The following is a 26,191-nucleotide window of genomic DNA, read 5'->3' as shown; positions in this document are numbered from 1 at the left end:
GAGATAGGAGGAGAACCACCGTAAAACAGTGCCTCCCACTCCCAACCCCTCCAACCGGCGCAGCATGATACCATGGTCGATGGTATCAAAAGCCACTGAGAGGTCTTTATCCCGTCGAGGAGGTGGCTATGGCGGCCGAAGGGTCCTTGCAGGATTTGGTGGAAGAAGCCACTTGCTCCATCTGCCTGGACTTTTTCCAGGACCCCGTGCTCGTCCCGGAGTGCGGCCACAACTTCTGCCGGAACTGCCTGACCCGCAGTTGGGGGACGACAGAAACAAAGGCTTCCTGCCCCCAATGCAGACAGACCTTCGGGATCCTCAGCCTCCTCCCCAACAGGCAGCTGGCGCGGATGGTGGAAATGGCCAGGCAATGCGGCGGCCATCCGGGCGAGGAAGGAAGGAGCCTCTGCCCGAAGCACCGGGAGCCCCTCAAGCTCTTCTGTAAGGACCACCAGACCCTCATCTGCGTGGTCTGCTACCTATCCAAAGAGCACAGGGGCCACTCGGTGATCCCTGCGGAGGAGGCTTTCCAGGAATACCAGGTAGGAGTCAGCCAGGAGGAATCGCTGCAGAGGAACATCCAGATCCTTGGCCTTCCTGGAAATCCTTAGATCACTTTCCTTGCTTTCTCTGTTGTCTGCCAATAGAATAGAATAGAATAATACAGTTGGAAGGGACTTGGAGGTCTTCTAGTCCAACCTCCTGCCCAGGCAGAAAACCCTACACCACTTCAGACAAATGATTACCCAACATCTTCTTAAAAATTTCCAGTGCTGGAGCATTCACAACTTCTGGAGGCAAGTAGTTCCAATGGTTAATTGTTCTGTCAGGAAATTTCTCCTTAGTTCTAAATTGCTTCTCTCCTTGATTAGTTTCCACCCATTGCTTCTTGTTCTACCCTCAGGTGCTTTGAAGAATAGTTTGACTCCCTCTTCTTTGTGGAAACCCCTGAGATATTGGAAGACTGCTATCAGGTCTCCCCTAGTCCTTCTCTTCATTAAACTAGACATACCCAGTTCCTGCAACCGTTTTTCATATGTTTTAGCCTCCAGTCCCCTAATCAACTTTGTTGCTCTTCTCTGCACTCTTTCTAGAGTCTCAGCATCTTTTGTGTTTAGCCTGGTGCAGATGCCAATCAGAAACAGACTGGATAGGTGGTTCAAGGAACTTTTATTGAAGTACTCCAAAAGGCTCTCATCACCTAAAAGAGCTGAGACCCTGAACCACATACAAATACAAATTTTGTACATTTAGGATTAAGGAAGTTAACACTCTAAGAATCACTCATTGGTTCCTTCATGTGTTACTTTTTATTGGATTCTTCTACTTTACCCTCATCCTTCATACATTGCACATTTATGTTAATAAGATTTCTGATCAAAATGGGTGTGTGTTTTCTTTTTATAATAGGCTAGAAGTTACCAAGGTTTATGTCTATGTGCCTTAGCTAGCATCCTTCTAATGAAGTCCTGATAACTTTCTTGTTGAGGTAGTAGTGTCTCACCATTCGTTATACTCTTATTATGCTCAAGTGCAACTTTCTGCCTCGGCCGTTCCTTTAACAAACTTCCCTAATTCCAACCTGAGACCTTCACCTCCTGCTTTATGCTCTGTGCCTGCAATTCTTTTGAAGAGAGATTTACCATAGTCCTTGACTTTCAACCATTCGTTTAATAGCTGTTCCAAGTTTTAACAGCAATGAAAAAATGACTTACAACCATTCTTTACATTTATGACCATCATGGTTGCAAAAATTTGGATGCTTGCCAACTGTCATGTATTTATGACTGTTGAATGTATCATCTAGCTAGGTCTTCCCTCTGATGTAATTCTTTACGGAAAAGAAACTCAAAATTTTCTCTTCAGATCAAGGTTGGGGATTGCCTGAAGGCTCGGAAGGAGGAGAAATTAAAAATAGCTACATACAAAAGAGACACAGAGCAAAGAATGCAGAAAATGCTTGTAAGTATTGATCCAAAGGTGAGGAGCTTTTGAGCTAATAGAAGGAGAACCCCATCCGCCATCTTTGATAATAGTCAGCCTATTTGTAAGTACAAGTTCTGACTTAAATGAAATTCAAGTTAAAAACGGTGTTAGGGCACAGAACTTGTTCTTAATGTGGGAACTGGGATGTCACCATTGGCTGAATGACTCACAGTTGGGTTAAGTGCACCTATCCCATGAGTCGTGTTTTATATTATGGATTTGGTTGGCATAATAAATTAATGCAAACCATATTTCATCATATTGAAAAAATTGTGAACTCAAACATTTTTATGTCTACTTTTTTGGAACTCCTACCAAGAAAATTTTCATGAGAGGTCATTTAAACTGGATCCTTTTTTTAAAAAAGAACCCACCCACCCCCGCACTTTTTAGTATCAAAAGAGTTTTTTTTCTCTCTCTAAGAAATTCTCCCACCTCACTTTTGGATTCTTCACGGAATCTGTTTAATTATTATAACAATAAAAGTAATTAAGTAAATAAATTAAAATAAAAACATCTCTTTTTCACTTTCAGTCTTCTTGTTTTAGGACCTCATTGAAAAAGAGAAAAAAAATGTGGTGGCTGAGTTCAGAGAGCTACAACTCTGGTTAAAAGGACAGGAGAAGCTTCTATTGACTAGAATGGAAGAGACGGAGAAGACTATTATGGCAAGAAAGGAGAAGGGTTTGGCCAAGCACATGGAGGAACTGGGCTCTCTTGACCATCTGATCCAGGAGATAGAAGAGAAGCACCAGCAGCCAGCCAGCAAACTCTTACAGGTCAGGCAGGAAGTTGAGATCATAGAATCCTAGGGCTGGAAGGGACCTTGGAGGTCTTCTAGCCCAAGGCAAGAGTCCTTATTCCATCCGGAACAAATCTATTATTGGAATCCTCCAGTGATGGAGCACCCAGAATTCTGGGAGGGAAGCTGTTATTTATTTATTTATTTATTTATTTATTTATTTATTTATTTATTTATTTATTTATTTATTTATTTATTTATATGCCGCCCTTCTCCGGAGACTCGGGGCGGCTTACAATGCGTTAAGCAATAGCCTTCATACTTTTGTATATTTATACAAAGTCAGCTTATTGCCCCCACAAACTGGGTCCTCATTTTACCTACCTTAGAAAGGATGGAAGGCTGAGTCAACCTTGAGCCTTGGCGAGATTCGAACCTGCAGTAATTGCAGACAGCTGGTGTTAATCACAATGCTTTTAGTCTGCTGAGCCACCAGGCCCTTTTTTTTCTGTTCAAGCTGTTCCATTGATTAATAATTCTCACTGTCAGGAAATTCTTCCTTATTTTAGGTTGGATCTCCGTGTGATGAGCTTCCACCCCTTTTCCCTATGAGAGCCCTTCAAGTGTTGGAAGATGGTTGTTGTGTCTCCCCTAAGCCTTTTCTTCCTTAGGCTAAGCATACCAAGTTCCCTTAGCCATTCATTGTATGTTTGGCCTCCAGAGTCCTTATCATCTTCATTGCCCCCTCTCTGCATTCTTTCTGGGGCCTCAGCATCTTTTTTCTTCCATGGTGTAACAGAATGATGTGTAGAGTTTTGTATCAATGCTGAAAAGGGATAGACTGCTTTAGTCCTGCCACAGAATACTTTTTTTTTTTCGTATTTTTCCTTTTTTTTCATAATTTTAATTGAAATTACAATAGTGAAAAGTACAAATGCAAATCAAGAAAATAGGGAAATGGAGAAGGATAAGAAGGAAAGAAATGTAGGAAAAAGAGAAAAGAAAAAAAAAGCATTGACTTCCATCTTTTTTCGGCACAGTAAAATACAAAATAAAATTACAACTTTTTTACATTTGCATGTTTAGTATTTAGGATTTAATTTGTATAAAAACAAATTAATAAAAAAAATCATGTGTTCAAGATTTCATTTTTTTCTATTTAGAGCACAAAGTTCAGAAGCAGCAGAAACAAAGGTTCATATCTAATGAAAGCAGTCAATTTTTTTCATTCTATCTAGCTCCATCACTTTTTCCATCCGTTCTTCTGTTGGGGAGATTGATATTCCTTCCCATGTCTGCATGTAGGATTCTTGCTGCACTCAACGTATACAGAAACAAAGTTCCACATCTTTTTTCAAGTCCTTGTTTACTAATCTTTCTGACTCTTTCGATGGAAAGGAAACTGGAAAGTATGAAGACTACAGGTAGTCCTTGACTTATGACTACAATAGAGCCCGAAATTTCTGTTGCTAAGCAAAACAGTTGTTAAGTGAATTTTCCTTCATTTTACTCCCTTTCTTGCCACTGTTGTTAAGTGAATCACTGCAGTGGTTGAGTTAGTAACACGGTTATTAAATGAATCTGACTTTGCCATTGACTTTACTTGTCAGATAGGCACAAATTGTGGTGACATGACCCCCAGGACACTGTAATCGTCATAAATATGAATCAGTTGCCAAGCAGCTGAATTTGAATCATGTAACCATGGAGATGCTGCAACAGTCTTAAATGTGAAAAATGGTCATAAGTCAGTTTTTTCAGTACTATTGTAAGTTTGAATGGTCACTAAGTGAACTGTTGAATGTCAAGGACCACATGTAATGGCTAATATTAGGAAAAATACTGTAATTCAGAAAAACCAAGCCATGCGATTCATGATTTTAAGAATGCCTACTTAGGGTTCCTTTCTCCTTTTATGTTGTGACCCAGGCCCATGTAGTTGATAAATGTTAAACTGTTAATGATAAATGTTAAAATGTTAAACTGTTAAATGCAAAACAGTTCCAAAAAACAAACAGATTTTATTAAAACAGCTGAGAATTAACTCATTCTTAGTGTATTCTAAATGAAATGAAAGCAAAGTCCTTAAAACACCAGTCTTTAGTTTATCTCTGACCTTGGGATAATTAGGCAAACTGCCAAAGGCTTTTCTTGGCAACAGTTCAGGAACAGAAGAAATAACTACAGCCAAACAAGAAGCAATTCTCTCAAAGGTTGTTTTCCAGCAAAGAGGCCAAGAGCCCTAGCTGGTCTTTTAAGCCTTATGGGAGGGGCCAATCATCTCTTGGCCCTACTCCCGAGTCGTCCTCTCTGCTTTAGCTGCTCCTGCCTTCTGGCAGCTCTTCTCTTACAGGCTCCTCCTGTTCCTCTTGCTCTCTACTGTCAGCCTCTGGAGGCTCCGAAGTCCGCACATCACTCCCGGATGGCCCTGGCCCCATCTCTGCCTCCGACGCAGAGCCCTCATCCGGGCCTTCCCCAGCCTCCAGGACTGGCCCATGTTCTTCCTCAGCCTCATCGCTGTCCGACTCCACTGCCAGCTCCGCAGGCTGCTGGCGGAGCACACATTTTAGGGGATGTGGGGGTTCTTTGTAGGGTGTCCCCCTCCCCTTAATTTCCAGGGTCAACAGTGATGGCCTTCTTCAAAGTTATAACCACCTGTATTTTCCAAAGTGCCTTGATTCTGGAAGCATTAATGCAGGGCATTTTTGTATTCTATTGATGCAGTATTTTATTTTTTCAAATAGTCTTTTCTGTTTGCTGTTGTGTTTTATTATTTATTTATTTATACGCAGGATATGTTACGTTCTGTATAATTGTGTCATATTCAACTGGAGTATAATTTTTGTAAGAAAAGGAAATAAAAACAATAGCTCTCTAAAAGAGGTGAACGGCTGGGGAAAACAGAGCAATGAGATTTCTTTTTAAGAAAAATGGAAGTATAATTTATAGGTTGTTTTGTATCTGGTTGTCCAGAGTTTTTGTACATTCCTTATATTAGTTTAAGAATTTAACTCTCTGCATAGAAAATGGCTCCTTTCAGTGTTTTGTCTCTCTTTTTTTAGGACATTGGAAGCACCTTGAAGAAGTAAGTGAATCCCACCCCCCATTCTTTACAGATTGGCAGCTCCTCCAGCAGTTTTCCTATTTTGGAAACTTCTGTTTGTATTTAGCAGTAATTTAATTTAAAGGTAATGTATTATTGTAATCCATCTTTTTCTCCACGGGATGCACAAGGATTTAAAAGAGTAGGGGGCGCAGAGCGGAAACATGAGGGTCTCTATTAGACTTTTCACTTAGCTGGATGAGGGTGGATGAGTTCCGGGTTCCGGCTCAGGATACACAGATATACAGTGTGTAGAACAGCCCAGTGCAAACATTCTGGAGAGAGAGAGAGAGAGAGAGAGAGGAGTTCCCTGAGGATGGGCTCCAGCACCAGTCTCAAAGCTTGGAAGAATAAACCTCCCTTATCCCAGTAACCGACTCAGACTGGATTCTGTAGTTAGCCAATCCTCAAGCACCATCTGATGTAATAATAATAATAATAATAATAATGATGATGATGATGATGATGATAATGATGATTTGAGATACGAAATCCAGCATGGTTATCTTGTTTGCTGTGTATACTGTCAAGTTTGTGAATAATAATAATAATAATAATAATAATAATAATAATAATAATAATAATAATTTTATTGTCATTGTACGGGTATACACAGTATACCCATACAACGAAAGGGGAGGAGGGGGAGGAGGAGGAAGGGGAAAGAGATGGAGAGAAAGGGAGGCAGGCAGGGGAATCGAAGGAGGAGCAGAGACAGGAGAGAGAGAGAGAGAGGGAAAAGGGCCGACTGGCCATCTGATCACCCCCACCACTGCCTGATCCGCCTGCTGAGAGGAGACTCCAGAAGGGACCGGCGGGAAGGAGAAGACAGCAGAGATGTCAGTACAATACATAGAAACAAAAGATGCACACAAAACAGAAAAAAATAAAACATACCGTCTGTTATCAAGATAGAAAACGTGAGTCCTCTGTGCCCTAAATGTGTCACCTGGCTCAAGCCAAAAGTCAAAAAGAATTGTTAATAGAATTATAAAAATGAAATACATTATTAAATAAATGCATTATTTGACAGTAACACTGTTTTTCCTTCTTGCCTTAAGCCACTCTGCCTTCTCTTGAGTAACTACAAGTAACGGGAGTAAAAGAAGCCAATCTAGTTTGGTGGTTAAGAATTCAAGTTAGAAGGCCTGAGTTCTAATCCTCCCTTAGGCACAAGGCCAGTTGGACCCATTACTCTCACTCAGCCCTAGGAAGCGGGCAATGGCAAGCCACTCCTGAATTTTTACCAAGAAAAGTGCCTTGGTAGGACAGGGGTTTAAGGCACCCTGTTATTAAGCTGTTTAAGACCAGCTGCCTGCAATTACTGCAGGGTTCGAATCTCGCCAAGGCTCAAGGTTGACTCAGCCTTCCATCCTTTCTAAGGTAGGTGAAATGAGGACCCAGTTTGTGGGGGCAATAAGCTGACTTTGTATAAATATACAAAAGGATGAAGGCTATTGCTTAACGCATTGAAAGCCGCCCTGAGTCTCCGGAGAAGGGCGGCATATAAATCAAATTAAAAAAAAAAAAAAAAAAGTGGAGGGAGATTTGTCTAGGTAGCCACCAATGGCCAACACTGAGGCAGCCCAAAAGTGGCTTCGATATTGAGATGGGCGTCAGATCCAGTTTGATCTACTGGTTAAGGCACCAGGCTAGGAAGAGGAAGACGGTGAGTTCAAGTCCTGCCTTAGCCCTGAAAGCCAGTTGGTAACTCTGAGCCAGTCATTCTGTCTCAGTCCAAACCACTTCACAGGTTTGTTGTGGGGAAAATAGGAGGAGGAAGATGTGTTTCATATGTTTGCCACCTTGAGGTATTTATAAAAATAATAAAGGTGAGATACAAATAAATAATAAGGGGAGTGAAACTTAACACTGATATGGTGACTTTGATTGCTAACAGCAGCTCTCTGGAACATATCAAAGCATCTAAATTGAAGTTGCTGTTGACAAAGGTGCATGTGAGTTATCCAAACTTACCTAATACAGGTAGTCCTTGATTTACAACCACAATTGAGCCCCAAATTTTTGCTGCCAAGTGAGACGGCTATTAAGTGAGCTTTGCCCCATTTTAAGTGCATCATGAGGGGGAAGGGAAGGTAAAGGAGGAGGTTTTGACAGGAAGGAGGAGACCAAGAGAGAGATGGGAAGAGGGAGCAGAGAAGGGAAGTGGGGCCTCCTGGCTCATCTGGCCTCCACCCCATAGAATGAGGGGGGAAGCAATGCATGAGGATAGATTGGGAAAAGGGGGAGAAAGGAGGGTTGGGAAAGGTAGGGAGAAGTGTGTGAGGAGAGAAAGGAGGAGGGAAGAGAAAGATGGAGAGAATCAAGGAAGGAGCAGAGGCAGCTGCAGGAGAGGCTAGCAAGCAGCAGGAAGGAGAGAGGAAGAAGGACCAACCAGACGTCTGACCACCACCCAACCGTGTGATCTGCCTGCTGAGGAGACAGCACAAGGGTCCAGCTGGGAGGACAAGATAGCAGAGTCCAGCTGAGCCGGGCAAGTGGGGGGACCAAGTGGACTGGCAGCCACATGATGGATTGTAAGAGGGAAAGGGGGACCTGGTTCCCAGCGACCCTTTCAGGGGTGACGCTACATCACCATCTTTCATGTCACAGTTGTTAAGTGAATCACTTCCATTGTTAAGTTAGTGACACAGTTGCTAAGTGTGAATCTGACTTCCCCGTTGACTCTGCTTGTCAGAAGGTCACAAAGGTTGATCACACGACCAGGGGACCCTGCAACCGTCACAGATATGAGCCAATTGCCAAGTGACTGAATGTTGATCACGTAATCGTGGGGATGCTGCAATGGTCGTAAGTTTGAAAATCTGTCATAGGGCACTTTTTAATGTCTATATATCTTAAAAATGAGAAATGTTAAGATGCTTGTTTATTTGACTTCACAACCTACACATGGAGAGCCACTGATCTAATGATTAAAATTAAATTAAAAACATAATTAGCAGTATTTGATGCTGCTGGCTAGGTGGCTCAGTGGCTAAGACGCTGAGCTTGTCGATCAGAAAGGTCGGCAGTTCGAATCCCTAGTACAGGTCTCAAGCATGAGCAGGGGGTTGGACTAGATGACCTCCACAGTCCCTTCCGACTCTGTTACTGTTACATGTGAATTGTTATAGTCCATCTCACACTCAGCCGGATGTTTAGAGTGAATTTGGCCTTTTGATCCACCTATTGAGTCCTTCCCAAGAACAGACAGGTGTTTGTTGGTTTTAAAGGTATCATTGTAGGATGTAAGCTCTTCCAAGTAATGCAACTATCATAAATACCTGCCAGTCTGAAAGCACCCAAATTGTGACTACAGGGACACTGCAACAGATGTTAAGTGTGAAAATGGTTTTAAGCCTTTTTCCCCCCCAGAGCCGTTTGTACCTGGTTGCTAAGAAATAGTCATAAATTGAAGGTTACTTGTAACTCCTTTCATCCTTATTAAATTTTATTGTGTTCCCTTTAATCCATCAAGATCAGTTTCAATGTTATATAAAGCTTCTAATTGATTACGGAGTGGGCGGAAATATAGGGGAAAGTCTGAGGGAAAGCTGAGGAAAGGGGAGGGGGAGGAGGAGGAGGAGGAGGAAGGGGAAAGAGATGGAGAGAAGGGGAGGCAGGCAGGGGAATCAAAGGAGGAGCAGAGACAGGAGAGAGAGAGAGAGGGAGAAGGGCCGACTGGCCATCTGATCACCCCCCACCACTGCCTGATCCGCCTGCTGAGAGGAGACTCCAGAAGGGACCGGCTGGAAGGAGAAGACAGCAGAGTCCAGCCGAGCAGGGCAAGTGGAGGGGCCTGAGCAAAGGGACCAGAGTGGAGTGGCAGCCACAAGGAATGGACAGTGGCCCTTTCGGGTGTTGAAGTCAATCAATCAACCAATCAGAAGAGTCCCTATATATACCATTTGAAATCCACAAGTCACAAAGGGGCCGTGATTCCCCACCTCTCCATTAGCAGAATGTTGGATCAATAATTGATTGGGGGGGGGAGGGGATCCCATGAATGTTGTATTTTAAACTTGTTTACTCTCTTTAACAGGATCAATTGTAATTGATCGAGGTTCGTCCCAGGGATGTTTGCTTCTCTCCAGTTTTTAAAACAATTTTCCCTTTAACGAGCTGGTTGGGCTGAGAATAACTGATCGGGGCTTCGTCCCTTGAATTTTTCCTCCTCCCCAATTTGTTCCTTTTAAAATACTGTCCTTCTTCTTTAAGAAGCCAGCGAAGATGCCTGCAAGAGCAGCAACAATTCATTTCGGTTTCCCGTCTGGGCAGAGCCAAAAAGCGGTCACCTGTTTCGCAGGGAAAGAAGCAAAACTTAACTTTCTCTTTCCTTTCCCGGCGGAGGAAGCTGCGATGGCAGCCGAAGCGCCCTTGCGGGATTTCTTGGAAGAAGCCACCTGCTCCATCTGCCTGGACTTTTTCCAGGACCCCGTGCTCATCCCCAAGTGCGGCCACAACTTCTGCCGGGGCTGCCTGACCCGCAGTCGGGGGACATCGAAATCAAAGGCTTCCTGCCCCCAATGCAGACAGACCTTCGCGCCCCGCAGCATCCTCCGCAACAGGCAGCTGGCGCGGATGGCTGAAGTGGCCGGGCGATGCGGAGGTCCTTGGGGCGAGGAAGGAGGGAGCCTCTGCCCAAAGCACCGGGAGCCCCTCAAGCTCTTCTGTAAGGACCACCAGACCCTCATCTGCGTGGTCTGCGACCGATCCAAAGAGCACAAGGGCCACTCGGTGATCCCTGCGGAGGAGGCTTTCCAGGAATTCCAGGTAGGAGTCAGCCAGGAGGAATCGCTGGGGAGGGGCATCCAGTGCCAGCCCTCTCAGTCTTTTTACTAGTTTACTTGCTTCCTCCTGCTTTATCCCACTCCTTATCTCCCTGCCTGCAATTTTAAAAAAACAGGTTGACATTCCTGTTGTCACTGATCAAAATTCAGATGCTTGTCAACTGTCATATTATGTTGTCCTGGGCTCTTATGTTCACCCTTTGCCACCTTCTGATAAACAAAGTCAATGGAGAAGCCAGATTTGCTTAATAGCTGTGTGACCAACCTGACAACTGCAGTGATTCACTTAAGAACATTCGGAAGAACGGTTGTAAAATGAGACAAAACTTCACTTAACTGTCTTGCTTAGTAACGGAAATTGCCTGTATGAAGAAATAGGCTCCCTTTGCCAGCTCCCTTTCCATATTTGCTCTAGAGCGAAATTGTCATAGAGTCATGGTCACATGATCAAAATTTGGACATTTGCCAACTGTCATGTATTTATGATGATTGAATATTCTGTGTCTTCTAACTTGGTCTTCCCTCCAATGTAATTCTTTACAGAAAAGAAACTCAAAACTTGTATTTTTCAGATCAAGGTGGAGAATTGCCTGAAGGCTCAGAAGGAGCAGAAAGAAAAAATAGCTACATACAAAAGAGACACAGAGCAAACAGTGCAGGAAATGCTTGTAAGTATTGATCCAACTGTTAGGAGCTTCAGATCTAATAGGAAGGAGACCACCATCCGCCATCTTTAATAATAGGTAGCCTGTTTGTAAGTACAAGTTCTGACTGAAATTAATTCAAAGTTAAAGACTGTGTAGGGCACAGAAGTTGTTCTTAACATGGGGACTGAGATGTCACCATTGGCTGAATGAGTCTCAGTTGGGTTAAGTGCCCCATCCCATGAGCTGTGTTTTATGCAATAGGTTTGGCTTGCTTAACCTAAAAAGAGGGGGTTGCGGGGTTTTTTAAAATTGTCTTTGTGTAAATTTTTAGGGGGGTTGGGGAAGGGGGAGGGGAGGGAGGGATATAGGCCTGGCTCGTCACAGGGGCATAGAACGGGAGGCGGGGTGTGGGGTGTGGAGGAGCTCAGTGTTGGAGGAGCTCAGTGTTGATAGGAGGGAGGGCGATCCCATTAAGGCCGTAGTTGGGAGGGGCAGATATGACGGGAGCAGGGGACCACATCATGTGGTGGGGGCATGCACCTGCTGTCTTCAAGCGGTGGCGTGCCTCGGCCCCCAGGACTCTTCTCGTTCCCTGGGCTGTCCAGAGTTGTGGAGCCCGGGTCTTAGGCTGATGCTGTGCAATGCTAGGTCTGTGGTTAATAAGACCCTGCTCATTTGTGACCTTATTCAGGAGGGGGGCGCGGACCTACCGGGTATTACAGAGACCTGGTTGGGCCAAGAGGGGGGGGTTTCCCCTCGTAGAGATGTGCCCACCAGGTTTCCGCGCATTCCATCAGCCAAGGGCCCAGGGAAGGGGTTGGGGGGTGGCGGTCGTTATAAAGGAAAGTCTTGATCCAAGGGAGGCCACTGTACCTCAGATAGCCGGATGGGAGTCTCCTGGTGAAATGGGGCCATGGGATGCAGGTGGGCCTGCTGTTCACGTACCTGGCTCCCTGCCACGTGACAGCGGCCCTGCCCGAGCTCCTCAACGTTATTGCCGGGGTGGTGGTTGATACGCCCAGACTTTTGGTCCTGGGGGATTTCAACTTGCCGTCTGCCGGTGAGGCGTCTGGGTTGGCTCGGGAGTTTATGGCTTCTATGACAGCCATGGACCTGACACAACTAATTCTTGGCCCTACTCACGTGGGAGGACACACTCTGGACTTGGTTTTTGTCTCTGGTCAGTGGTTGAATGGCCTAGATGTTGGGGATATAGTTATTGAACCCCTATCATTGTCGGACCATTCTCTCCTGAGGCTCGACTTTCTGACCGCCGCACCCCACCGCAGGGAGGTGGAACCGACCAGGTGGTTCCACCCCAGGCTCCTGATGGATCCTGATAGGTTCCAGAGGGAGCTTGGGCCAGTTCCTGAAACTCTGGCTCACGACTCGGCAGAAGACCTGGTGGCCGCCTCGGATAGGATGGCCACCAGTGCTCTGGACCGAGTCGTGCCTTTGCGGCCTCTGACCTGGCACCAAGCCTGCTCAGCGCCTTGGTTCTCTGAGGAGTTGAGGGAGATGAAGCGCCGGAAACGACGCCTAGAGAGTGGTTGGAGGGCTAGTCGTTCTGAATCCGACCGAACACTAATTAGGTCTCATGTTAGGACCTATTTGGTGGCGATAAAAGTGGCAAAGTGTAATTACTTTTCTGCTCTTATTGCATCAGCAGATAACCACCCAGCTGCCTTGTTTAGAGTGACCCACTCCCTCCTACACCAGAGAGCGCAGGAGGACCCCTTGCAAGGGCAGGCTGAGGATTTTGCACAGTATCTGCATGATAAAATCGCTCAGATTCGGTAAGGTCTGGACTCTGACTGGGTAGACTCCGGCGGGGTGACTGAGGCCGGCCTTGAGAATGTTATCTGGGAGGAGTTCGATTCTGTGACTCCTGAGGACGTGGACAGGATTCTGGGGAGGTTAAACATGTTTATTGGACCCGTGTCCTTCCTGGTTGGTACTGGCCACCTGGGAGGTTACACGAGGCTGGCTCCAGAGGATTATAAATGCTTCTCTGGGGGAGGGTTTCTTGCCTGCCACCTTGAAAGAGGCGGTGGGGAGGCCCCTCCTCAAGAAGCCTTCTCTGGACCCGGCTGTTCTGGCAAATTATCGTCCGGTCTCCAACCTTCGCTTTGTGGCAAAGGTTGTTGAGAGTGTGGTTGCGCGACAGCTCCCGCAGTATCTGGATGAAACCGTCTATCTAGATCCATGCCAGTCCGGCTTCAGGCCTGGGTACAGCACGGAGACGGGATTGGTCGCATTGCTGGATGATCTCTGGAGGGCTCGGGACAGGGGTTGTTCCTCTGTTCTGGTCCTGTTAGACCTCTCAGCGGCTTTTGATACCAGCGACCATGGTATCATGCTGCGTCAGCTGGAGGGATTAGGGGTGGGAGACACCATGTTGTGGTGGTTCTCCTCCTATCTTTCCGACTGGTCGCACTCTGTGTTGGCAGGTGGGCAGAGGTCGACCTCGAGGCACCTTGTTTGTGGGGTGCCGCAGGGGTCGGTCCTCTCGCCGCTCCTGTTCAACATTTATGTGAAGCCGCTGGGTGAGATCGTCTGTGGTTTTGGGGTGCATTGTCAACTGTACGCTGACACTCAGCTGTACATCTCCACCCCTGACCACCCCAATGATGCCCTCGAAGTGATGTCCCAGTGTTGTGGCCCCGCCCTCTGAGCCTGTCCCATCGGAGGAAGAAAGCTCCGAGCATGAGGAAGAGGAGTCAGCCAGGCCTCCCTCTCCAGGCCACTCCCCTCTGGCATTGTCTCAAGTGCCGGCCGAGGGAGAGGAGACAGCTGGTTCGGATCAGAGTGATGAAGAAACATCATTCCTGGACGCACGCCTCCGAAGGCGTGATAACCGTTTGCAGCAGCTTAGGAGGCGTGCTAGGGATTAGAACTGAGTCACTGGACCACACCCCAGAGACTATATAATAGAGGGTGGTGGTCAAGGATCCTTGTGACGAACAAAGCAAACCTTGGATAGTCACTAAAGCCTCGTCCGGAACTGCTGAGAGAAAGATTTAAAGTGTCGGACATTTGGACTCTTGAGTATTTATCTTTCTGTTTTACTGTGAAAATAAAGTCACTTGGCAGATGGTGTGTCTATCGCTGCCAAGTGGGAGATAAGACTGGGTGCGTTCCAAAGTGTTTCCTTAACCCTCGGCTGGCTGTGTTTGTGTGTGAGTGGGGACGGGGACAGATCACCCAGTGACTGGAGGCCATGCGGGTCTGGATGGGGAGAAACAGGCTTCGACTCAACCCTTCCAAGACCGAGTGGCTGTGGATGCCGGCGTCCCGATATAGCCAGCTGGTGCCATCGCTGGCTATTGGGGGTGAATCTCTGACCCCCACAGAGGGGGCTCGCAACTTGGGCATCTTCCTGGACACACGGCTGTCTTTGGAAGAGCATATGACAGCTGTGGCCAGGGGGGCTTTCTATCAGGTCCGCCTGATATGCCAGTTGTGCCTCTTTCTGGATCGGGACTCCTTATGCACAGTCACCCATGCCCTCGTCACGTCTCACCTGGACTACTGTAATGCTCTCTACATGGGGCTCCCCTTGAGGTGCACCCGGAGGCTCCAGCTGATCCAGAATGCGGCCGTGCGGGTGATTATGGGAGCAACATGGTGCTCCCACGTAACACCTCTCCTGCGCGAGCTGCACTGGTTCCCTCTGGTCTTCCGGGTGCACTTCAAGGTGTTGGTTCTCACCTTTAAAGCGCTCCATGGCATAGGGCCAGGGTATTTGCGAGACCGCCTGCCGCTACCGATAACCTCCCACCGGCCAATACGCTCACACAGAGAGGGCCTCCTCAGGGTGCCGTCAGCCAAGCAATGTCGGCTGGCAGCCCCCAGGGGGAGAGCCTTCTCTGTGGGGGCACCCGCCCTGTGGAATGAGCTACCTCCTGGAATACGATTGATCCCGGACCTCCGTTCTTTCCGTAAGGCCCTGAAGACTTATTTATTCCAACAAGCTGGCCTAGCTTAAATGGTTTTAATGGGAATTTTGTAAATTTTAGATTTGGGGTTTTAAATTGGTAAGCCGACGATTTAATTTATTTTTAGTCTCTTAACTTTTGTATTATATGTATTTTAACTTAGGCTGTTCACCGCCCTGAGTCCCTTTTGGGAGAAGGGCGGTATATAAACTCGAATAAACTTAAACTTAATAAATTAATGCAAATTGTATTTTATCATTGAAAAAATTGTGAACACAAACATTTTTATGTCTACTTTTTTGAAATCCCTGATTGCTAAGAAAATTTTCATGAGAGATCATTTAAACTGGAGCCTTTTTTTTCTTTTTAGAAACTTTTCCCCCTTGCATTTTTTAATGTCAAAAAGATTTTTTCTCCCTAGGAAATTCTCCCACCTCACTTTTGGATTCTTCAAGGAATCCATTTAATTATCATGACAAAATTAAAATTATTAAATAAAATAATTAAAATGAAATAAAATTATGTCATTTGCTTTTTCTCTTTCTTGTTCTAGGATCGCATCGACAAAGTGAAAAAAAGTGTAATGGCTGAATTCAGAGAGCTACAACTCTGGTTAGAAGGACAGGAGAAGCTTCTATTGACTAAAATGGAAGAAACGGAGAAGGATATTATGGCAAGAAAGGAGAAGGGTTTGGCCAAGCACATGGAGGAACTGGGCTCTCTTGACCATCTCATCCAGGAGATAGAAGAGAAGCTTCAGCAGCCAGCCAACAAACTCTTACAGGTCAGGTAATATCATAGAGATCATAGAATCCAAGGGCTGGAAGGGACCATGGAGGTCTTCTCTGCCCAAGGCAGAGTCCTTATTCCATCCGGAACAAATCTATTATTGGAAGCCTCCAGTGATGGATCACCCAGAACTCTGGGAGGGAAGCTGTTCCACTGATAAATACTTCTCACTGTCAGGAAATTCTTTTGTATTTTAGGTTGGATCTCTTTGTGATGAGTTTTCACCCCGTGCCTCTTGTCCTGCCTTCAGGTGCTACGGAGACTAAATCGATGCCCTTTTCTCTATGACAGCCTTCCAAGTATTGGAAGATGGTGGTAGGGTCTCCCCTAAGCCTTCTCTTTGTTAGGCTGAGCCTACCGTTTCCCCTTTGCCATTCATTGTACAGTTTGGCCTCCAGAGCCCCTATCACCTTTATTGCTCCTCTCTGTCTCAGCATTTTTTTGGTATCATGGTGTACCAATGATGAAATGGAATAGCCTGCTTTAGCCCCTCCACAGAATACTCTTTTTGACTCTTCCCTTCTCCTTCCCCAGAAATTTAATTGAAATTATAATAGTGAAAAGTACAAATGGAAATAAAGAAAATAGGGAAACGGAGAAGGATAAGAATGGGAAAGAAGTGTCAGATAAAGGGAAAACAAAACATTTTCAGCACAGTAAAATACAAAATAAAATTACAGCCTCAAGTTTTTATTTTTTATATTTTCTCATTATTAGCCATGTGTATAAAAACAGATTAGTCTAATAAGAAAAATCTAGTATCAAGGGTTCCTTTTTTTCTATCTCAAGCACAAAGTTTAGAAGCAGCTTCCAAGTAGAAAAAAGGGGTCATATCTAATTAAAGCAGTCAATTTTGTCATTTTTTTCTAGCTCCATCACTTTTTCCATCCATTCTTCTCTTGTGGAGGTTGATATACCTTCCCATGTCTGCATGTAGGATTCTGGCTGCATAAGCAGGAATTCAAAGTACTGGTCACTGTCTCTATATTCTTCACAATTTGAGGTTCCTATGCCCTATTAGGGGATGTGGTGGTGGGTGTTCTTTGTAGGGTCTCCCCCTCCCCTTAATCTCCAGGCAAGGAAAAACCCAACACTGATAACTTTCTACAAAGTATTATAACCACCTGGATTTTTTTTTCTTTGAAAAAATGGAAGTACTTTATATGTCTGTTAGTGTCTAGTTGTCCAGAGGTTTCACTCATTTGTTTCGTAAATGTAAGAATTTAATTTTCTGCCTAGGAAATGGCTCCTTTCAATGCTTTGTCTCTCTTTTCTTTAGGACATTGGAAGCATCTTGAAGAAGTAAGTAAATCCACCCTTTTCTTTACAGTCTCAGAGATCAGCAGCTCCTCCAACGGTTTTCCTATTTTGGAAAGTTCTGTTTGTATTTCGGAGTATTTTAATGTAAAGATTGCGTACTGTATTTCAGGGCTTTTTAGACATTTCCTCAGATAACTTCAACACAATATAATTAGCAATATTTGAGATGATCAATTATTGTTGGTTGCATAGTCAGCCAGACGTTTAGACTGAATTTGGCCATTTTACCTGCCTATTGAGTCCTTCCCAAGAAGAGACAGATGTTTGATGGTTTTGAAGGTATCATTGTAGGATGTAAGCTGTTCCAAGTAATGCAACTATCATGAATACATGCCAGTTGCCAAGCACCAGAATAGTGATTACAGGGACACTGTGACAGATGTTAAGTGTGAAAATGGTTGTGAGTCAGTTTTTTGAGAGCCGTTGTAACTGGTTGCTAACAAATAGTCATCAATTTCCTTAGACAACCTCAACAGGACATAATTAGCAGTATTTGATATGGTGAATTGTTATAGTCCGTCACACACTCAACCAGACGTTTAGATTTAATTTGGCATTTTTTTCCACCTATTGACTCCTTTCTAAGAAGAGACAGATGTTTGATGGTTTTAAAGGTATTGTAGGATGTAAGCTGTTCCAAGTAATGCAACTGTCATAAATACATGCCAGTTGCCAAACACCTGAATTGTCATTACAGAGACATTGTGACAGATGTTATCTGCTATTTCATTGCATTACTTTTAAGTTCAAGGTTAAGTTTACTTTGTGTCATTGCACCTCGTACATCGAAATTAAATGCCATCTTCAGTGTACATCATACATAAGAAAACTATAAATAATAATAATAAAACAAAAACAAATCCTTCACATTCTACACAATTAAATTGAAAACCTGTGATACTGCATTAGTATTGCACTATACAGTAGAATTCAACAGAGTTACCACTCTGGGATAGAAGCTGTTTTTCAGCCTATTTGTCCTTGTTTTTATTTACCGTCTGCCAGATGGCAATAGTTCAAAAAAAGGGGTGCCAGGATGAGATTTATTTTATTTTATCTATTTTACTTCAAATTTATATACCGCCCTTCTTCCTGGGAACTCAGGGCAGTGTACAGCCAGATAAAAACACATAATATAAACATTAAGAACAAATTAAAAGGAAATATCTCAATTTGGCCAAGAATTTAAAAAACATACAAATTTAAAATCATTTAAAAGGTTTTGTTAGGCCAGCCCGGCTTGTTGGAAAAGGAAAGTTTTAAGGGCACAGCGGAAGGCACGGAGGTCTTGGATTCTCCTCATCTCTGGGGGCAGCTGATTCCAGAGGGTGGGTGCCCCCACAGAGAAGGCCCTCCTCCTTAAAGATGGATCTTTAAGAACGTTTTGAACTTTCTTAAGGCAGCAGGAGCTATAAAGCTCTTCCAAGGAGGGGAGGGGGCAACCAATGATCCTCTGGGCAATGATGTTAACCCTCTGGAGCGCTGTCCTATCTGCCACGGTGCAATTGGCAAACCATACACAGGTGCAGTAAGTTAAGATACTCTCTATAGTGCAGCGGTAGAAGGTCACCTGCAGTTTTTCATTCGGCTGTTTTTTCCTGAGTAGCCTCAAGTAGTATAATCTCTGCTGGGCCCTTTTGACCAGTGCTCCAATGTGAGCACCCCAGGTCAGATCCTCTTTTATGATAACACCCAAAAATCTAAACCTGGCCACTTGCTCCACCTGGTCTCCATTGATAAGCGAGGGCTGGATATCTGATCTGTTCCTTCTGTAGTCCACTATAAACTCCTTGGTCTTATTGGTGGTAAGGACCAAATTATTGTCTCCACACAGTGAAAGCAACTGGTCCACTTCATCTCAATAGGCAGACTCATCCCACCCCCTGGAGATGAGTCCTACCATTGTTCTATCATCTGAAAGTCCAAGGTCCTTAAGTTTAGATAGACACTAGTCTATGTGGAAGAATTATGTTAAATGCAGAAGTAAAATCCATCAAGATCAGTTTGAATGTTATATCCATCGTCTAATTACCTACATCACCCATAGTAGTCATGTGTCATCAGTCATTTGGTAAGATACAATCCATTGTTTTGGCCAAGAGATTCACAAGAATTTTCAAGAGTAGGGAGCCCAAAAACTGAAACTTAGTGGCCTTTACTAGATCTGTCCTTGAACTTGATGAAGGTGGATGAGTACAGTTCTGGGTCAGGATCCACTGAGTCGCACATGGTGCCCATATTTGAATAGCTAGCCAGAGAAATGACTGAAGCCTGGGAAACAGGGCCCTTGTCAGTCAACAGGAGTGCTGATTTCCCACCATCTTACCAGGTACTTAGGATCTGAGGACAGGGCAACACAAGAAAACGACAATCAATGAGTTAATAGCTGGCCATCAACACCCCACTTAATAACGAAAAGCCACACACAACCAGGCACCACATAAATACAATGCATAGTACAGCCCAGTGCACACATTCTGGAGAGAAAGAGAGAGAGAGAGAGAGAAGTTCCCTGAGGATGGGCTCCAGCACAAGTCTGAAAGCTCAGAAGACAAATCCTCTGGTGACCAACTCAGATTGGATCCTGTAGCTAGCCAATCCTCAAGCACCATCTGGTGGTTTAGAAAGCTTCTTCTATTGGCAGGTTGATAATGGTTGCAGGAACTGTGCATGGCTAGTCTAGTGAAGAGAAGAACCAGGGGAGACATGATAACAGTCTTTATTTTATTTATTTTATTTATTTTATTAGTTCGATTTATATGCCGCCCTTATATGCAGTCCGGAGACTCAGGGCGGCTTACAATGCATTAAGCAATAGCCTTCATACTTTTGTATATACCTGCTTAGTAGGGCTTTTGCCCCCCGCCCCCAAGTGGTGTTCTTTTTTATACAAAGTCAGCTTATTGCCCCCACAATCCGGGTCCTCATTTTACCTACCTCGAAAGGATGGAAGGCTGAGTCAACCTTGAGCCTGGTGAGATTTGAACTTGCAATAATTGCAGGCAGCTGGCAGCTAAGTGCTACTTTAACAGCACTTAGTCCACTGCGCCACCAAGGCTCTTGTCTTCCAATATTTGAGGGGCTGCCACAGACAGGAGGGGGTCAACCTGAAGGCCAGACAAGGAATAATGGATGGAAACTGATCAAGGAGGGATTCAACCTAGAAATAAGAGAACAATTCTGACTGAGGAGAACCATTGGAACAGCTTTGCCTTCAGACGTTCTGAAAGCTTCATCACTGGAAGCTTTCAAGAAGAGGCCCGACTGCCATCTGTCAGAAACTGAGTAGGGTCTCCTGCTTGGGGTTTGGTGGTTTGTGTGTTGGACTAGATGACCTACAAGGTCCCTTCCAAATCTGTTGTTCTGCTATTTTGTCTTGCCAGATACCAGGCAAAGGAAACATATGAGAATCCGGTGGATTTACTTCTAGAGCCGAAGTGGACAGTCTGGGATTACAGTGATATGACTGAGCTTCTGAAAAGCACCATGAAAAAACTGAGAGGTAAAAAACAGCCGCTGGGGTTTTACACTGGATGACATTTGGAAAATCCAAGAGAGATTCTGGGTCAGTGTCACATGGATCAAAGTGGGAACCATTTCAGAATCAGTGTCTCAGTTAGGATTGTAAATGGAGACTACCTGTAGTCTTCGTAGCCCAAATCAGTGGTGGGTTCCTACCGGTTCGCTCTGGATCTTGCAAATTGGTAGTAGCGGTGGCGGGAGGCTCCGCCCATCCACCTGGACATCATCACAGACACTCTGCGCACGCACCCACATTGTGAACCGGTAGCGAAGGTAAGTGGAACCCACCCCTGGCCCAAATCCATATGCCCTGATCACTGGGGAAGCAGAATAAGTTTCCACTAAGTATAATGGAATATATGCAGGTAGTTCTTGACTTACAACCTCAGTTGAGCTGTAAATTTCTGTTGCTAAGCAAGGCAGTTGATAAGTAACCAGTGCCCCATTTTACAAACTTTTCTGCCAGTGTTATTCAGAAAATCACAGCAGTTAAGTGAATCACAGTTGATCAATGAATTTGGATTCCCCCATTGACTTTGCGTGTGACAAGCTTCCCAGGAAGGTTGAAGAGGACAATCCCAGAACCATGGGATGCTGCAACCATCGTAAATAAAAGCTGGTCCCCAAGTATGAACACGTGACTGGGGAGGCTGCAACAGTGATCAGTGTGAGAAACAGTCCTAAAGCACTTTTGTGAGTGCTGTTATAATTTCACTAAAGAAATAGTTGTAAATTGAGGACTACCTGTATACGGAATGTATAGTAGAATATATTTATACCTGATGGAATATATATAGCCACCAATGACATTCTGGCTTGTAGCTTTCTCTATTCCATATGTCCTTATTTCAGTCCAAGGAAAGCAAACCAGGGAATCTGAGGGAGGCCCTTCTGTTCCTCCAATTCCAGTGATGAGATGCTGAATTCCTCCCTTTTCTTCCCCAGATACTCTGGAAAGTGGACTTCAACTACAGGAAGGTAAATATGAGTTATAGGAATTGGAATTCCTTACTATTTTAAGCTCTGATGCCAGTAACTTTAAGAGAAACATAATAGATCAAAAACAAAAATATAGGAGTAATTACTATATAAGACTATGATGATTTATGAACTATTACTTGCCATTTATATGTACAATATTAGCTAATGCAGTGGAGAAAAATTCCTTGTGTGTCTGATCACATTTGGCCAAATAAAGCGGTTGTTCTGTTCTGTTCTGTTCGGTTCTGTTCGGTTATGTTCTACTCCTCTACTCCTACTCCGCTCCGTTCCGTTCTATCCATACCATATTTTTTGGAGTGTAAGACGAACCTTTCCCCCCCTAAAAGAGGCTGAAAATTTGGGTGCAACTTATACTCCGTATGTAGCTTTTTGGAAGCTTTTTTCAGCCCCACCGAGGTACTAATGAAGCACTAGCAAGCAATCTTCCCAGCTTTGCCTGCTCCCTCAACTCCCTGAGTGAAGCGGTCTCCCTGCTTTGCTCCGACTCTCAGCTGTTCTTTAGAAGCTTTTTTCTGCCCTAACCAGGTACCAGCTGAGTGAAGGTTTGCCTGCTTTTCTCATTGCTGCTTCCTCTCAGCTGTTCCTTAGGGGCTGTTTTTTATCCCCAAGCAGGGGATAAAAAACCAGCAAATTAATGTGCTGAAGCTGACCAGACTAAGGATGATAGCCAGATGAATACCTGGTAGGCAGATTTTTTTCCCCTATTTTCCTCCCCAAAAACTAGCTGTGTCTTATACTCCGGTGCGTCTTATACTCCGAAAAATACGGTAATCTAAAAAACTGAAGTCAATCTTGGTGTAAAATGAAATATTTGGATAAATGGGAAAATATGGACTGGGAGTGAAAGGAATCTTGAATTCCTACCAAGCTAATAACATCCTCTTGATTTTACTGCCTGACTATAAGTTGGTGAGAGACCAGGTCTTTGGGAGCAGAAATTAGGACCTTTGGGTCAAAGCAAATAGCAAAGTTGGAGCATCAGGGATGCCTCCACTATGTGGGCCATCAGACTGATGAAAGCAGAGGTTTCCTGTATAAGATCCTCCCCTTTTGTACATCCCTGTGATACCCTGATGCTCGTAGAGAAAAAGACGGAGCCTCCTCACATCCCATCATGTGTCCTAAGTTACCTCTGGGGGATCCTTCTGACTTTTCCCAGTTCAGAATTGAAACATGGCAGCCTCTGGCTCTGCCTGATCTTCTGGAAGAGGTTGAGCACTATGAAGTGTTTGAAGGACTTGGCCATTGTGAGACTTGTGGACTTCAGTTCCCAGAATTCCCCATCCAGGATGGCGAAGCTGGATGGTAATCAGCAGAGTGGCTGCCACATGGGAGACTAGAGACTAGGGGAATTGACCAGTGGAGCCAAGAGACGAAGAGCTGAGGGGAGGAGCCAAAACTGTACAGGTAGTGAACGTATCCTGAAGGTGTGCAGCTTAGTGGCAGCTGAAGGGGAGGCAGATGGCCTGGAAGATGGCGAAATTTACCTAAGTGAATGGAATGAGAAGGCCAGAGGAGCGCTGAAGAGGCCGGCAGTTAACAGAGGATGGGACTAAGACAGTGGGAGAGCCCGAGTGCTTGGAGAAAAGGGAGCAGAGGGACCTGGACAATAGCAGCCCCATCAGCCATTGGAATTCTGTTAGTTGAAGTCTACAAGTCTTACAGTTGCCAAAGTTGGAGGACTCTTGACCAGGCAATGCTGAGGTGTTGTTTAAAAAAACAATGAGTCTTCCAGTCCTGGGGGGGGGGAGGTGTTTGGAAGCTGAACTCCATTCACACAAGAGGGTTAAACTCTTGGGGGTGAAGACACAAACCAGGCCTGCAGCTGAAGTTCTTGTTTTTTTCCTTCCTTCCTTCTTCTCTTCCCCCTTACAGAGAATGTAACTCTGGATTCAGGCACAGCCTATCCTGGCCGCCTTGAAATCTCTGAAGATCGGAAAAGTGTCAAAAGAGTTAAGCCAGTTGAAGAAAAATATCTTGCCTCAGACCCCGTGATATTTGTACATTATGCTTCTGTCCTTGGCTGTCAGAAGTTCTCCCCAGGGAGACATTTCTGGGAAATTATTGTAGGAGGTACAGGAGAATGGAGTGTAGGGGTTGCCAAAAAGCCAGTGAACTTAACAAATCTTGATGAGCAGATCAGGCTCTGGGAGTTTGTGAAAAGCGTAGGGAAATACTGGGCCATATCATCAAGATTCTCTGAACTGGTCCTGACTGAGGAGCCCACGAGGATCCGCATCTCTCTCAACTGCGAAGGGGGACAAGTGAGCTTTTTTGATGCCAGCACAGCAACTCTGCTCCATACATTCTCAGACGCTTCCTTGGTTGGAGAGACCCTTCTGCCCTTTTTCTCTTTGGGTGAAGACACCTCCATGACACTCCCCTAAAAGAAGGGACCTCCATAAACAAATCTCCCTATTTACCAAGCAGGGATCTCCGAAAGCCTTTAAAGCAGAGATTCCTTAGCTTTTTGCTACTTCAGCTTCCTTTATTGTTCTATGCCACCCTGATCAGTCAATCAGTCCTTATAAAGGAATAACCTGATCATCATTTCTATTTGTCTGGATAAAAAAAATTGAAGTGTCCTAGGATCTTTATCGGCTTTAGCATCATGTGTTCAGGTGTATCAGTATTAAAGATACCTTACAGCTAAGCCTGTCAATCATGATTTTATATGTCTGTCACAGCTCTTCATCCCATTTATGGATCATGCTTGTTTGTTTCATGTTAGTTAGTGTAGGTGTCCATAACTCCATATATTCTATAATCATCCCCTTCTTATTTTCTTTCCTTCCCCCTTTTATTTTTCTCCAGTTTCCTTTTAATACATAATTGTCATAATCCAACGAACCCTAGCAGAGCTTCAGCAAGTATTACACTCGATATAAGCTTTATAGCCTCACAGGTATAGGAGGAGGAAGATGTGTTGGATATGTTTGCCACCTTGAGTTATTTGTAAAAATAATAACGGCGAGATAAAAATAAATAAGGGGAGTGAAACTTAACTGATATGGTGACTTTGAATGCTGGCAGCAGATCTCTGGAACCCCTCAAAGCATCTAAAGAACTGAAGATTGACAAGCTGCTGTTGGCAAAGGAGCAAAGGAGTAATCCTAATGAACATACCTAATACAGGTAGTCCTGGACTTACAATTGAGCCCCAAATTTCTGCTCCCAAGTGAGTCAGCTGTTAAGTGAGCTTTGCCCCATTTTAACTATCACGGGGGAAGAAGGGAATGAAAAGGAGGAGGTTTTGGCAGGAAAAAGGAGGGGAGCAGTGGATAGAGAGAGAGGGCGAGAGGGATAGGTGGGTCTCTTTGGGGGCAAACCTGAGGGAGAAGGGAGAGAAGGGAAGTGGGGCCTCCTGGCTCACCTGGCCTCCACCCCACCAAGTGAGGGGGGGGGAAGCGACACATGAGGACGGGTTGAGGAAAGGGAGAGAAAGGAGTGTGGGGAAAAGGGGGGAAAAGTGTGTGAGGAAAGGTTGAGGAAGGAGGAGGAGGAAGGAGATGGAGAGAAAGGGAGGCAGGCAGGGGAATCACGGGAGGAGCAGAGGCAGTGGCAGGAGAGACCAGCAAGCAGGAGGGGGCGGGGGAGAGAGGAGAGAGAGCAAGAACTGGATGAATAGCCATCTGACCCCCACCCAACCATGTGAGGGAGCTGAGTGGAGTGGCAGCCACAAGGAATGGACTGTACCAGGGGAAGGCGCCTGGATGGTTGGAAAAGAAGGCAAGGGGAATCTATCACATGACTCGACCCTGCAACCGTCATAAATATGAGTCAATAGCCAAGCGACTAAATTTTGATCAAGTAATCATGAGGATGCTGCAATGGTCATAAGTCTGAAACACTGTCATAAAGCACTTTTTAATGTCTATATACATTAAAAATGAGAAATGTTAAAATGCTTATTATTTGATTTCGCATATGTCAAATTGGGAGCCAGTGATCTAGCCCAACAGACTATCGAAAGGGATGGGGATTACGGCCACGGTGTCCCAAGGCATGTCAACAAGCTCAAGATGGCAGCCAGCTCCGCCTTTTCCCTATATGTAAATAAGGGGTGGGGCTTCCCTCCCTTAGGTCTTTGTTGACTCCCTCTAGGGTTGTTTCTGCCTTGCATCTCCCCACTTCTGGGGAATATTTAAAAGAGATTTAGATGTGAATGTTCTGTAAATTAGGTCCCAGTCCTAAACCTGTTTAGTAGTAGTACTGTAGTTGCAATCATATTCATGGTTCCTTCCTTCCTTCCTTCCTTCCTTCCTTCCTTCCAAAGGTCTTCACCTGGTGCCAAACTGAGGCCACTGTGGGTGCCAATTAAAGGACTCTGGGGAGGGCATTCCAGAAATGAG

The 26,191-nt window shown here is 44.9% G+C and overlaps 1 protein-coding gene across 1 annotated transcript; it reads left to right on the top strand.

Annotated features, from left to right (window-relative positions):
* Positions 1-128: 128 nt before the first annotated feature.
* Positions 129-24,554, top strand: LOC139312090 (E3 ubiquitin-protein ligase TRIM39-like). The gene is made up of 8 exons (XM_070936613.1): positions 129-542; positions 1,867-1,962; positions 2,535-2,765; positions 15,760-15,990; positions 17,275-17,297; positions 20,699-20,817; positions 21,783-21,815; positions 23,715-24,554. Exons 1-8 carry the CDS (start codon positions 129-131, stop codon positions 24,224-24,226), a joined length of 1,659 nt encoding a protein of 552 aa, XP_070792714.1. The 3' UTR covers positions 24,227-24,554.
* Positions 24,555-26,191: the final 1,637 nt, after the last annotated feature.

This window comes from Pituophis catenifer, unplaced genomic scaffold (assembly GCF_029215685.1).
Source record: "Pituophis catenifer annectens isolate HBS135680 unplaced genomic scaffold, rPitCat1.0.hap2 SCAF_2, whole genome shotgun sequence".
Taxonomy (NCBI): Eukaryota; Metazoa; Chordata; class Lepidosauria; order Squamata; family Colubridae; genus Pituophis; species Pituophis catenifer.
The sequence above is the reverse complement of the archived record's forward strand: the minus strand, read 5'-3'. Positions and strand labels throughout refer to the sequence as shown.

Bases quoted from the DNA above. Each gene is read 5' to 3' on its own strand.
- LOC139312090 (XM_070936613.1), top strand. From the start codon at position 129: ATGGCGGCCGAAGGGTCCTTGCAGGATTTGGTGGAAGAAGCCACTTGC. The intron at 15,991-17,274 runs GTCAGGTAATAT...TCTTTTCTTTAG, and splicing joins CAGCCAACAAACTCTTACAG to GACATTGGAAGCATCTTGAA. The intron at 21,816-23,714 runs GTAAATATGAGT...TCCCCCTTACAG, and splicing joins TGGACTTCAACTACAGGAAG to AGAATGTAACTCTGGATTCA.